At 57.0% G+C, this 13,607-nt stretch overlaps 1 protein-coding gene across 1 annotated transcript in view; it reads right to left on the bottom strand.

The window, feature by feature from the left end:
* The window catches only part of NMNAT2 (nicotinamide nucleotide adenylyltransferase 2), a 105,822-nt gene that overhangs the window by 14,262 nt on the left and 77,953 nt on the right, over positions 1–13,607 (bottom strand). Inside the window, exons 3-8 of the mRNA XM_036273190.1 lie at positions 12,963–13,030; positions 10,606–10,684; positions 7,567–7,693; positions 6,023–6,103; positions 4,859–4,903; positions 381–457 (exon numbers count right to left, since the gene is read on the bottom strand). Coding sequence (XP_036129083.1) covers positions 381–457; positions 4,859–4,903; positions 6,023–6,103; positions 7,567–7,693; positions 10,606–10,684; positions 12,963–13,030 — 477 coding nt within the window. The remainder of the gene's footprint in view (positions 1–380; positions 458–4,858; positions 4,904–6,022; positions 6,104–7,566; positions 7,694–10,605; positions 10,685–12,962; positions 13,031–13,607) is intronic.

The raw sequence follows: 13,607 nt of genomic DNA, 5'->3' as shown, positions 1-13,607 counted from the left end.
ATGGAAGGAAACAAAACTGTAATTCAGGTCCCCCACCCCCACCCCAACCTCTCAGGAGCACACACAGTCCACCCCGTCCCCGCCCCAGCATTCCTTGGAGAAGGTATCTGTGACTCCGGCTGCTTTTTCCTCAAAGGCTTAACAGGAGCAAGCATGCGGAAGAGGGCGTGAAAATGCAGGAGGAGATACAGCTCAGCTCGTGGCAGGTGAGAATTTCCCTCCCTGGAGATATGAAGGGATTGCCCCCCTGGGAGCTCCTAGGACAGGGGAGGCTCAGGCTGGGGTGGAGGCTATGGAGAGAGGGAAGACCAGAGGCCAAAATCAAGCCCCCTGCCTCCCTTCCCCCGCCGGCTGGGCCGTGCTGTGATCTGGCTACTCACGTCCGCCTCGTTCCAGAGCCCTGGGATGCAGAAGGACTCCAGCAGGTCGCTGCCGCACAGCAGCAGGATCCGCAGCTCTGCAGAGAGGACAGTGTGCAAGGGAGAGAGTGAGAGCTGGGCACAGGCTCTCAGCCTTCTTCCCGATGCGCCCAGAAGTCGGCCTCCCGCCCTGGGGCCCCAGAGCCCGTCTCCCAGACACCGGGCACCGGGCGTGTGCTCGCCTCTCCCTCGGGCTTGCCCGCCCCCGTCTCCTGCGGGAGGAATTACTCCGGGAGAGCCTGGTTTGCTGGTACTGAGGTTCCTGGGGACACAGGTCTTTCTGTGCTAAACCAGGATGGTGGTCACTCTGGCAGGGATGGAGCCAGCTCTCTGTTGCTTCACATCAGACCCGAGTGTTGGGGGTGCGGGCTGCTCTGCTGTGCTGTCTGGGTTCGTCTCCCATCACACATGCCGATAGGGGTCGTGGGGGGCAGGGAGTGGGCCCAGGCAGTGGCGGAGGTCATCGGATGCCCTCTCCTTACGTGGCCACTGTCCTCAACAGAGGGACTGAGAAGCCACGCTGAGCACCCGTCTGACTCCCAGCACACTCCCGACCGTCGGCTGTTTTCCTCCCTCATTGAGCTCGCTCTGAATTAGCCCAGGGAGGCCCATCGCGGTTTAAAACAGGCAGCAAACCTACTCGCTCGTTAAAACGGAGCAATGGGGGATACAAATCCTGGGGTTCTCGGGACACAGGGGAGAGACCGCCACCTGGGGTGGGGCTCAGGGTGGTGTGTTTAGTTCGGAGCCAGCCCAGGCCCTCCGCCAAGAGGCCGTGGCTATGGCATCTTGTCTGAAGCAGTGAGACAGGCCCCCTTGAGGCTTCCAGAGACCCTGCCGCCCCAGACCCTGAGGCGGAAATGATCTTAGACCCACAGCTGGCTCAGGGACCTGACCGGGACTTTGCGATCCTGAGCCTGTCCCTGCTGTAAGTGTCTCAGACGGCTCAGAGGAAGGCTGCTGGGGCTGATGACTGACAGGGCCAGTGTCTCATTGTCCCACCGGGCAGACCATTCTCAGGGAGCCCGTTGAGCACCGGGGTTTTAACTCCTCAATATTCCTGCTGCCCCTCCTCCCCGTGTCTTACTGCAGCTAGATGATCTGTGTATGCGCAGAGACCTTAATCTACCTTTGCATGTCCAGGGCCGCACAGAGTGACCTGCACACAGTAGGTGCTCGGGACGTATGGATAAGTGAGTGGCAGACAAGCTGACCACAGAGGCCATGCAGGTAGCGCCTCTGGGCAGTCTGCGCCGGCCGAGCTCACCTCATGGCCTTGCTCTTATGGCCTGGGGGCCTGGGGCCTGGGGCCTGGTCAACAGTGCCTCCCTCCCTCTGTGCTATGCCACAGGATTGCTGGCCCTGGTCCCCACCTGTGGAGGTGAACCGGCCCTGGTATGAGAGGAGCCAGACCCGTTCCCTCCGGGGATCTTGTTCCCCAGCCCCACTCGGAGCCGCCAGGTCGGTTCTCTGTGGGAAGACTGAGGCTCTGCAACTCGAGTCACCTGAGAGTGCATTAGGGGACCGTGTCCGGAGGATGTGGTGGCCTTCAGCTGTCTGCACCCCTCAGTGGTTTGCAGCGGGGGCAATTTTGTCTCCAGAACTTGGCAACGCCCGGAGACATTTCTGGTTGTCGAGACTGGGGGGCGGGCGTGCTGCTGGCACCTCGGTCTGAGGGCAGGGATGCCGCTCAGCCGGCCACCCTGGAGGCAGCAGCCCCCACAACCCAAGTGTCCGTCTCCAAATGTCAGTAGCCCCGTTGAGAAGCTCTGCTCTATAGCCATGGAAAGGAATCTCTTTTCTATTCTCCAGCTAGAGAGTCACTTTCCCACTAGAGTATGATGCTGGGTTACTTTTTTTTTTTTAGAAAGCCAGAGCATGGACAGTTAGAGTGGGGCCTCCACCTTCTCGCAGGACCAGAGCAGAGGCCCACCCAGGGCTTGGGATCCCACGTGTGGCCACTAGAGGGCAGCCGTGATTTCTCCTAGTTTATTGCATGAATACTGCAGGCCTTTCCAGTCCAAACAGCCTTTGGTCTGGGGCAGCCCCCGCCACCAGCCAGCTGGTTAAGAACATGGAGCCATAGAAGCCAACCGAGCTGGGAGAAAAATGGCTTTTTCCTTCTTGTGAAGCATGTTCGAAGGGATTACAAAAAGGGAACCCGGGAGCCAGAGGGCTTCCCAGCACAGAGGTCCAGAGTCAGGGCAGCTCCCTCCCACTTCCCCATTTCACCCCATCCAAGGATCCAGGCCCGCAGCCCTGTGCTCCCCAGGCACACTCCCCACCCAGGAATGTGCCGCGTGAAGCCCGGGCCTTGGGCCCTCCCAGCTCCACTGTACACAGGCAGCCACCACCCGTGCCCCCCTGTGGAGTAAGGAAGGTGAGGCTAAGACTAGCCCTGCCCTCCGGAGGCTGCAGTGGGTGCTGAGCACTTGCCCTGTGCAGACACCCATTGGCTTTGCCTTTCTGTAGAAGGGGGAACCCCGGGGCAGGCCTTGGGAATACCCTGGCCCTGGGTGCTGGGAAGGTAAACAGGCCACGGTAAGTTCTTTATGGGACAGGACCGAGAGGAATATACGTTGGAATACAGGTGACAGTCCAAAGCCTGCTCTGAGCTCTGCTGGTCGAGACTTCCTAGAAGGTCGTCCTGCCCAGGCTGGGACCTCAGGGAAGTGGGTGCAGGGCTTTGCTCCCATCCTGGCCTTTCGGGCGTCGGGGGCTGTGCAACCTGGAGCCAGATGCTCCTTCCTGCTTTGGGGAGCAACCGGGAAGCCAGGGGCTGCTGTTTGTGGCCCTCGGACAGTGCTGTGCCGGTAAATACAGGCTATTAAGATACAGTAAAATAATTAGGGAATGAGGAGTTTTGAGTATTCATTATTTCATTTTTAATGCAATTTATTTAACTGTTACTTAATATAATTTATTAATATAACATGATTTAATATTTCATATTGGCTGCATTTAGCAACTGATTCGTAGAATTCCTGAAAATCTGATGGACGGTTCTATCCAACCAGTTAGAGCTGAGTCGCGTGCACCTCAGGTCAGAGGACAAAACCCAGAGAAACCCCTGGAAATGACATCACATCTGCTGGGCCTCCTGGGAGAACCTGATGCTCAACAACAGCCCACCTCCCAGGGTCGCTGCAAGAGGCCGTGACCTCCAACCCTAGAGAAAGGACTCCCGGCGGGGACACTGGCGGTGTCTTTGCAGCTGGCCATTTAAAATTGAGCATGTCTGGCCCTGGCCGATTTGGCTCAGCGGTTAGAGCATCGGCCTGCGGTCCAGAGAGTCCTGGGTTCAGTTCCCGCTAAGGGCATGTACCTCGGTTGCAGTTTGTCCCTGGCCCTGGTTGGGTTGTGTGGGTGGCAGCCACTTGATGTGTCCCTTTCACATTGACGTTTTTCTCTCTCTCTCTCCCTCCCACTCTATCTGAACAAAAAATGGAAAAAATGTCCTCGGGCCCTGGCTGGTTTTCTCAGTGGTTAGAGCGTTGGCCTGCGGTCCAGGGAGACCAGGGTTCGGTTCCCGCTAAGGGCATGTACCATGGTTGCAGTTTGTCCCTGGCCCTGGTTGGGTTGTGTGGGTGGCAGCCACCATGTGTGCCTTTCACATCAATGTTTCTCTCTCTCTCTTCCTCCTATTCTATTTGAGGGGGAAAAAAATGTCCTCGGGGAGGATTAAAAAAAAAAAAATTGAGCGTGTCTGCTGGACACACGGCTGCCCCACATCCGAGAGATCCAGGCATTCCGTTGTCACTGACCCTCCTTGTCACCTGGTACCTGAGCCAACTCCAGCTGCCTTCTGGCATCTGTCTGCTCTTTCTCCAGCGTCAGATTATTTGTGTCCCCTATTGGTGTCTCTCACCCACTCTGGAACCTTGGAAGGATTTCAGTTTTCTGGTTTGCTCCCCAGGGTTAGCCAGGACTCAGTTCCCTCCCCCGGGGGGTGGGGGGCTCCTTCCCATCGGATGGCTCCCTGTAACCGCCTCCACCTGCTCTGGCCTTGAGCCCCTGCTGCCCTCCCATGGACAGCGGATGCCTTAGCCTCAGCCCAAGGCCAGGGGGAGGTCGTGGAGGTGGCTTCCAGCTCCCTCTCTGCTCCCCATCATCCAAGGGTCTTCTGACTCCTGTGCAGGGTTGTGGGCAAAAGAAGGGTCTCTCTGGCTGGTGCTGAAGCTCAGCTCCCATGTCTGTGGGGTGAGGGAGGAGGTCCAAGGGGCGAATTGCCAAGGGCTCCAGGCCTACCCCCCGGGAACTGGCGTGCGTGGAGTTAGGCGGTGTACCAGGGGTCACTGAGACTTTGGACTTAGCCTGAGACTCTCCTGAGAGCTGACCCAGAGTGAACACCGCCCAGGGTCTTCAAGCCTCTCCCCTCCCCCATTTTGCCCACGGTGGGGGCAGGCAGCTCCCAATACCCGATTTTCCTCCCTACTCACCAATTTCCTCGTACCGCATCACCGTGCCCAGGTTGGCATTCTCGTCTGCGGGAGAGGGGAGTGCAGAAGCATTAGGGCCCTGACTTCTTGGCACCCCATCCTCCGTCCACCCAGGCTCCTTGGAAGCAGTACATGGAGGAGGTGGGGTGGGTGGGAGTAGGGGTGCCTGCCTCCTTGCACATCTGAGGAGAATGAATGGACAGCAAAGTCCAGCCTAAAATAGAGGAGGCATCGTCATAGGCTCCAGGGCAGACGGCACATTTCTGGGACAGTCGGAATTAGAACAGCCTCGCTGGGGAGCCAGTGACGAACACACACACTCATGCTGAGCACCTTCTGTTTCTTTCTGTATTTGGGGAAAGAGCCACGTCCTCCAAACAGGGAGACTGCTTTGGGTCGCAAGGAGGTGGCCCTCTCTCCTTAGGGGTTACCTGGTTTAAAGAACAAGCAAAGCTGAGCACTGGAGATTTTTCACGTGGCAGAATGCAGCAGGTGCCCGAGGAAGGCGTGAACACCAGAGCCTCTGACGTGTGCTCGCGAGTACACAAGGCCTGCATGGGTGTGTACGGTGTGCACAAAGCCACTTGGGTCCCCTGCCTCCCTTCCTCCTCCACCGCCCCTCTCAGTTCCTTCTCAAGACCCCTGAAATTGGAAATCTCAGAAATGACAGGAGCCAGCCCCAAAGAGTCAAAGGAAGAGGTCTAGACCTTCAGCTCTTCTGCAGTTGAATCTGGGGACTCTGAGAGAGCCCCAGGGACTTGGATGGGCTCATCCATGCTAAGTCCCCAAGGGACAGCCAAAAGCAGAGGGAACTAGGAAAGAACGTGTGTGTTCTTAGCCCGTCACCAGGAGGACAGTCACTGCCTGGGCTGGAAGGACCTGAGGGAGGATTGTGGGGCCCTGAAAACTCTTAGCCATGCAGACACATGCTGTGGGGGTGGGGTCTCCAGCCGGCCCGGGCTGGTGAAGCACGCGCTCTGGGCTCCCATAACGCTCCCACTAGCACAGCAGGCCGGGTGACATCCCCTTAACCTCTTTTCTCCAAACCATTGCTCTGTAAGTGGCCGTCCCCCAGCAGGTGCTGGGGGTCGGGGTTGCTGAATAAATGAAGGGAGGAGGGAAAGAAAAGAGGCAGGACTGGGGAAAAGGGCCCTCGCTCCTTACCCACAAAAGTGAAGCGCTCCACGGGCGGGCGGACGCAGCAGATGCGACTGAGGCTCTCTCCCACCTTCCCCAAGATCTTGGCTGTGGGAGAGAGCAAGACACACAGGGACAGAGGGAGAGAACCACTCACAACTTACACTCGGTCAGCCCGGTGTTGGGCCGCTGTAAACAATGGGAGCACTGGAGGGGGTGGGGGGGCAGTGGGGGACAGAAGGAGGGTAGAGAGAAAGAACAGAAACATGACAGGAAAATCTCCTTCTCATTCACAGTCCAAGGCACAAGCATTGTGCGCCACAGACCGGCATCTATTCTCTGGCTCTGTTTATTACACGGTTGAAGAATCGGAAAATATAGAAGAAGAAGATCTATAAAAAGGAAAATATAAAAGCACCCCTGGAGATCACCACCACTGACATATTGGTACATTATTTATTTTCTTCCAATTTTTAAATGTGTCTTATGTAGCGACGTCTGTGTGACATCCGTTGAATTATAGCCTGTGTTTAAAGGGTTTGGCTGTTGGCTTATTCATGTTTTAATATCATGAGCATTTACCCCCCGTGGAACACGAACACCCAGACTGGGCCTGTGGCAGAGAATTCGTGTGGAATCATTTCTGCTGGCCTTAGGCAGCCCTCCCCGTGCAGGTGGGTGGTCTCTGGCACAACCAGACCCCCTACTTTGGCTAAGACGTATCTGGTTTTCAAGAATCCCTCTGGGCTCTAACCCTGACGTTTTCTCTGATCCCCACATGTAGCTGTATGCAAACTATGAATTTCTGGCTTTCCCTGTTTATAATAGACTATTGGCATAATAGCCTGTGGTCTGTAGGTTTGAAACGTAATACCAGGATCCGTCCCTTGCAATCGGCCGGGAAGAAAATGTTAGAAAGGACACAGACCTTGGAGTCGGAAAGTCCCGAATATGAATTCTGGCTCTTCTACTTTTGAGCTGTGTGTTCTTAGACAAGCCACTGACCTTCTCTGAATCTCATGTGAATAGAAACATAATATCTATCACAGAATCACTGCATTAAATAAGAACCCATGTAAAGCGCTGAGCACCATGCGGACACACAGTGGTAGGTGTCGGGTAGGTGTGGGCCCCAGGTCTCGGTCACTGCAGAGGTGGGGAAGAGTGTGGGACTCCGGATGCAGACTGCCTAGATTTGACTCCTGGTCCTACTACCACTTCCTCACTATTTGAGCTTGGGCAATGTCCCCAACCTCTTTGGAAGAGGCAGAGAAAAATGCTTCCTTTTTTTGGTATCTTTAATTTCCAGTTGAGCCCGTTACACTTATATTTAAATGCAGAAGAATGCACACCATCACACCCCTGTCCCTCTCATTGCGATCCCTTCTCTCTGCTCCTCTATATTAAAGGTTGTTCATACAGAGACCAGAGCACCAGCATCACCTTGTTAAAAATGCGCTCTCCTCCCCATCTCAGACCCACTGACTCCAATGCTGGGGCGGCGCTCCCGCGACCTGCATTTAACAAGCCCTCGGTGATTCTGCAGTCTGAGGAGCACCGCTGTGCCCTACCTGCAGTGGGCTTGGTGGACACATTGTTGTTCTGGTAAATGGGCTGGGAGTTCTCATTCTGGGGCTGTCCAATCACGGGTGTCATGGAGGGTGTGTTGACATTGGAGAGGATGCAGCCAGTCACCCGCTGGGGAAAGACAGGAGTACAGGGTCAGAGGCATTAGCCGAGCGACTTATAAGAAGCATTTTGCAATCGTCTGCAAACACTCGTGTGCTGTCTGCCATCCTGAGGCCACCTGGAGCCCAGGGAGAGCCCCGGGGGTGGGTGCTGGAGGCAGCTGCAGCGAGGGGCACACTAGGCTGGCAGGAGGCAGGACGCTCCGTGGCTGAAGCACAGAACGTGGTGTTGCACAGACCTAGGTTCAAGTTTGAGCTCCACCCCCTTCTGTCTGTGTGACTTTGGATTGTTAGTTAACCTCTCTTGAACCTCAGCTCAAGAGTCCAGCTTAGAGAGGTACCGTTTCCAGGCTGCGCTAGGATTATACGCGGAGGATATGCAAAGTGTCTCCCGAGTGTCTCCATGTGGCAGAAGCTTGGTACCTGGTAGCCGATGTTGTAGCCTCTGGGTAACAGACATACCTGCCCTCCCTGCCCGCTTCATGGGGCTCAAGTGAGGTCACGTCTGCACAAGGGCTGGGTAAGCTTGGGAAAGGTCATATCAGCACCAGGCACGATCACCATCTGCTGCCTCTCCAGGCCAGAGATGCCAAGGGCAGTGCCAAGCCAGAGAGCGGTGCCAGGCACAGCAGGAAGTGTTTGTGTTGCAGGAGGGTGGGGGCGGGGCTCTGGGTGTTGCTCGTCAGTGTGAACAGACATTCCAGCACCCAGCGGAAATTCTATGTGCAGGGACCGTTGTCCTGTGCTGCCCTGTGCTGCTTCCTCTAGCGTCACAGAAGACAGAGCAGATAACACAGCCTTCGTCACAGCTGACCCAGGAGCAGCCACACTTGCCTGCAGGGAGGGGACAGTGGCTATTGGGCAATAGGAACAAAGGAGGAATTTTCAATCCATTTGGCTTCACAAGAACCATTGCTAATTCCAGCTTTCTTCCCTGAAAGCCAGCATCCCACCCCCTGCCCACCACCATTTCTGAATTACTGAGTGCTGTTGCCAGGGGACCCCCAAGCTCCTGGGCTGGTGTGGCCCCCCCAAGGCACCTCTCCCTCAGGCCATGCTGCAGGCAGAGCAGCTTGTGACTCCTGAGCTGTGGAAGGGCAGGCGTCTCTCCTGTGGGTGACTGTCACTGTGTAATGCTCCTGACAGGAGGGGTCACAGCAGCATCCAGCTCATCTGGGAGCCGGCTGCTGCAGGCGGGTCCCACGGGGTCTTCTCGGCCCAGCTGTGGCTGGTGGGGTGGAAGGGACAGTCTGCCTCCTTTTTAATACCCTGTCACCTCCAGATAAGAAAACGCCACAATCGCAGTCACTGGTCTGGCAGCCGAGGAGTTCTCCCTCTTGCTGCGTGCACCCAGGTCCACGCCAGGGAAGAAGGAACGGCTGCTTGCGTGCCCCAATCCGCCCTTGTCTGCTTTCCGGCGGCTCGCATGGTCTGAGCCCTTCCCAACACAGCCGTGAGTAACTTCCAGTCCCCTTGCCCACCTCCCACAGGTCTGCTCTCCATGCCCCAGACACAGCCTGATGCTAGGACTGGGGACGCCAAGGGCTATTCGGAGCAGCACCAAGCTCCTGCTCCAAGGCAGGGGGCCACCACGACCTACATTCTCTCCAGTCTGTGCCCGGCACTGAAACAGCTGGGCTCCTGGCACAGACTCATGCCTCTGGGCATTAGCACTTAGACAGCACAGCGGGAGCCAGGCTTCCTGGCTGGCACAGCCAGGGCTCAGGCATGTCTGCAGGCTCCCCGGGTCCTCCCTTCCGTCAAGATGCCTCCGGCTCCTGGGTGACTACCAGGAGCACAGGCCCTTGCTGACCCCTCTGCTGACACATAGTGAGAAGTAAACTGCGCAGCCGCTGAGACGTTCAGGGTTGTGGTTACCTCAGCGTCTCGGCCTGTCCTGACGGATACACACACCCTTAGACAGTCAGAGGGGGTGTCTTACCCCGGACAAGCACAGGGGAGCAGCCAGGCCACCCTTCATCGGCCCCTTCGAGGGGACCTGAAAAGACTCCGAAGGAGTGTGAAGGGTTCTGAAGGTGGAGGGAAGGGACGTGGGTTTTCTTCAATCCCACGGGGGAGCAGTTAACAGATGAGCAACAGCCCGCCAGTCCCGCCACTGGTCTGGCACCCAGACTCCCGGGACGGTCCGGAGCCTGAGTCTGCACGGCCGCGTGGCTGGTGTAGTGTGGGGTGAGGGAGCTGGTGCGTGGGTTGATCTGCGAAAGGTGCTGCTGGCTGGTGTGAAACCCATCGTAACAGGGCAACTGGCTCTTCATTCATGGCCACCCGGCCCCAAGCCCCAAGCTCCCAGCCCCCCTTCGTGTTCACTGAGCAGTCGCTGTGTGTCCTCAGATACGTTGGCTCGTCTCTCTGTGCTTCCTTTTACCCAGTGATACAACAGGAGCCAAACACTGTCTGCACGTGGGACTCATGTGAGCAGGGACACATGGGGTGATGGCACAGTGACGGGCAGGTGAGGGAGCCAGTGGGTCCCAGACGGCTGGACAGGAGGACCTGGTGGCTTGTCCTGCCTCCCAGAACCCCTCTCTGCCCCTGCCTCTCTTCGCCCAGTGTTTTTCTTGCCTCACTGTGGGAAGTCTTCCGCCTGCCTGGGTCTTCACCCCGCCTGCCTGGGTCTTCACCCCGCCTCGCACTTGCCGCCAGGAGAGGAAAAGTGCCCCAGGTCATCCAGCAGCAAGCAAGGCAGGCACAGTCCCTGGCGCTGCCCTGGGGTCCTAGTCGCTGGCCTCCTTTGTGCTGTTCCCGGCCTGGTCTCCTCCGCGGATGGTGAGAACCCGGAGACGGAGTGGAGCCAGGTCAGGAGGCCAGCAGCTCCCTTTCCGGCCGGCTTCTGTGGCCCTCCCACCCCCACCCCCACCCCCACCCCCACCCCACCTCCACCCCCCGTGCGGCCCAGCTCACCTTCATGAGGTCCCGATGGTGCTCCAACACGCTGCAGGTGGTCTGCCAGGTGTCCTGATAGCACTCCCACGGGTCCACCCTGTCGGAGTCGGAGAGAGGTTTCCCTTGGGTTCCAGTCTCTTTTCTTACTGGTTCCCTCCCAAGACCACAGCTCAGGGAGCTCAGCAGCCCTGGTCATACTGTGCACTTAGATCTCAAATCAGATACAACATGGGCTGGAAACACCTCCCTGAGCCTCAGTTTCCCTCTGTAGAAGGAGAGGTGTGGCGTGGGCACACACGCAGGGACGCTGATGGTCCGCTCGCGGTCGACCCTAGGCCTCCGGGAAGTTCTGTGATCTCTCGCTGCTCACTTTCCCTGTCTGTAACCGGGGCTGAGGGCGGTCACCTTCTTGTGGGGAGATCGGAAGGGCTTGATGAGTGTCAGGTGTAAAGTGCTCGTATCCTTACCTGGGATTCTCCTCGGGACCTTATAGGAGTGTAAGAGCCAAGCCCTCGTGATGGCTGCGGTCACCCAAGTCGGGGACTCTGCCCCTGTCTGCCTCCCTGCACAGAGGTGTGCTGTGGGCACAGAGGTGGGCCTGGCAGCCACAGGGAGGCACAGACCCACGGGCTGGCTGACCCCTCCTGCACACCAGGACGAGTGAGCAGGGCTCCAGCCCGACGGATGCCTCACTCGGCCTTAATTACAAACTTAGTGAGCTGCTGAATTGGTATATTTCTCAACATTTTCCACCAAGGCTTTCAGAGAGGTGATCGCACTAACTAAAAACTCTTAGAGTCAGCCTGCCCTGAGCCTGGCTCCCCCTAGACCCCTGCCCAGCGCCCCCCTAAGAGGGACAGACACCTGATCTAGCTAAACAGGCCCCCATGTCGAGGGGCCCCGCTACTCCCAGCCCCCATCTCGAGCTCACTCTGAGCCTCCCTAGTGATCTCAGAATTCTGAGCACCAAAGTGCCTAGGGCAGTGCAGGGCAGGCCGTAAGTGCTCCACCCGTGTTTGCTGAATGAAGGAGGGAATTCAGCCGAGAGTAACAGCCTCCTGCCCAGCATCTTCCCCCCTGGACCCCATTTCCACCAGCAGATGACGACTGACTATGTTAAGAGGCTTCATTTCTAGTCCTGACTTGACCACAGGTTTGCTCTCAAGCCCCTGGACGTCAGCTGAGAAAAGGCGGCTGTCTCTCTGCCTGACCGATATCTCGCGGGGGGAGAAAGTCTACCAAGAACACGTGCTTCTCACACAAACCACAGTGCACAGTTGGCAAGGATCAATATTTAATTATCATCGTGCCCCCTGCACTGCTCATTTCCTCCCACCCCACCTTCTCCGCTGACTCTCTGGGCCCCTCGTCTGAGATCAGTCTTCCTTCTCCTCCTTTCTTCTCCTCCTTTCCTGGAAGCTTCTGGTGCTGCTTATTTTTCCGTGGAGGGAGATTACAGTACCAATGGTGTGCCATTACTTTTTAGAAACGTCATCTCCTCATACAAATGATAACTGTGGGGATGCGGGGAGTGTAATTAACATAATTAGCGGAAGGTTGCTTTAATTACACGGCAGGCCATCTTAGCGGGACTGTCCCAGGGCAAAGCGGCCGGCGCCTGCCCCACAGCCCAGTCCCACAGTCAGTGTGGGGCCCTAGGACCCGAGTCAGGGCACTTTCCCTGGCAGTGAATGGGGGTGAAAGTAGGGGAGCATTTTGGATTTTCTGGCCATGCCTCACCCCGAACCCAGTGACGTATTTGAAAGCTCCAAAAATACTCCTGGATCCGAAGGTGTCAGAGTAGATGAAACTCTCAGAGAACCCTCCTCAGTTCCACGGGCCCCAGAGCTTGGTTAAAAAATGAAGTGATCGGTTGGGCCACCCCTGACGGTCTACGTAACTGTGGCTTGCGTGGGGCTGTTAGGAGTCAGACAACAAGCCCAAAATGGAGTCACTTGCGCTAAGCTCATATCACCAAACTAAGACTTTATACCTAACTTAACAGCAGTTTCAGCCTCTCCCAGGACTGTCATCTTAGCCAGTCAATCTAGAATGGTTAGCACGAGTGAGGTAGTCACTGAGAGCCGCCTCTTGCCCCCACAGGGAGGTCACCTAAGCCTGAAACAGCCCACTCTTCCCCCTTCTGCCTGTGAAGCCTTCCATGGAGCTCCTGTCTGCTTGCTAGATGGGATGCTGTCTGATTCAGGAATCTTTGAATGAAGCCCATTTAATCTTTGAATCTACTCAGCAGGATGTTGTGTTGACAGGGTGCCTCTCTCCCTTGGCCTCCCCACCCCTGTCCAGACCGACCCTTTCTCCACTCCCCGCCGTGAGTGCCCAGGCCCCCGCCCCTGGCATCCTCAGACCAGCCCTACCTGATCCAGTCGGAGTTCTGGACGGCCAGCTGGCACATGATGAGACGGTGCCGGCTCGACACCAGGCCCTGGGAAGCAACAGAGCAGTCATCGGCATGTCCGTCTGCCCACAGCCCCCCCGGGACACCATCCCAAGCCAGCCCATCACAAAGTGCAGCCGCTTTTCAGTGGTGACAGGGAGTGAGCCCCTTTCACTTGTCCATCAGTCACACAGACAGGCATGGAGGGGCAGAGGAGAAGGGAAAAGAATGAAGGGTGGGTGGACTAGACCACCCTCAACAGGGCCCATAGGTGAGCCCCCACCCTGACGGACCAGCCAGCGTGCCCAGCACAGAGATGAGACTCAACGTGGCAGATGCTGTCTTGTCTCATGGCTCAATCTGGCACTTAGGTAACCTCCCCCAGAGCCCTCCAAGTTGTATGGGGGTGGAGGGCAATGACAGGGAGAGTGCCTAGATTTTCTGGGACATGTGGCAGGGAGGAAGGGGCAGGGAAATCAATCTTAAATCGGATTATAAGCGGTGTAAGCCTTTTTTTTTCCCTCCTAAAATCCCAGGAAAGACTTGCCTAGCCCACATCCAACCAGCCACTAATTTGGCATCCATGCCGTCACACTTGGCCCTCAGCAGGTGTGCCTGCTTCTCT

The sequence above is a fragment of the Molossus molossus genome, unplaced genomic scaffold (genome assembly GCF_014108415.1).
Source record: "Molossus molossus isolate mMolMol1 unplaced genomic scaffold, mMolMol1.p scaffold_m16_p_20, whole genome shotgun sequence".
In the NCBI taxonomy this organism is placed as follows: domain Eukaryota; kingdom Metazoa; phylum Chordata; class Mammalia; order Chiroptera; family Molossidae; genus Molossus; species Molossus molossus.
This window is presented reverse-complemented; position numbering and strand designations above follow the sequence as displayed.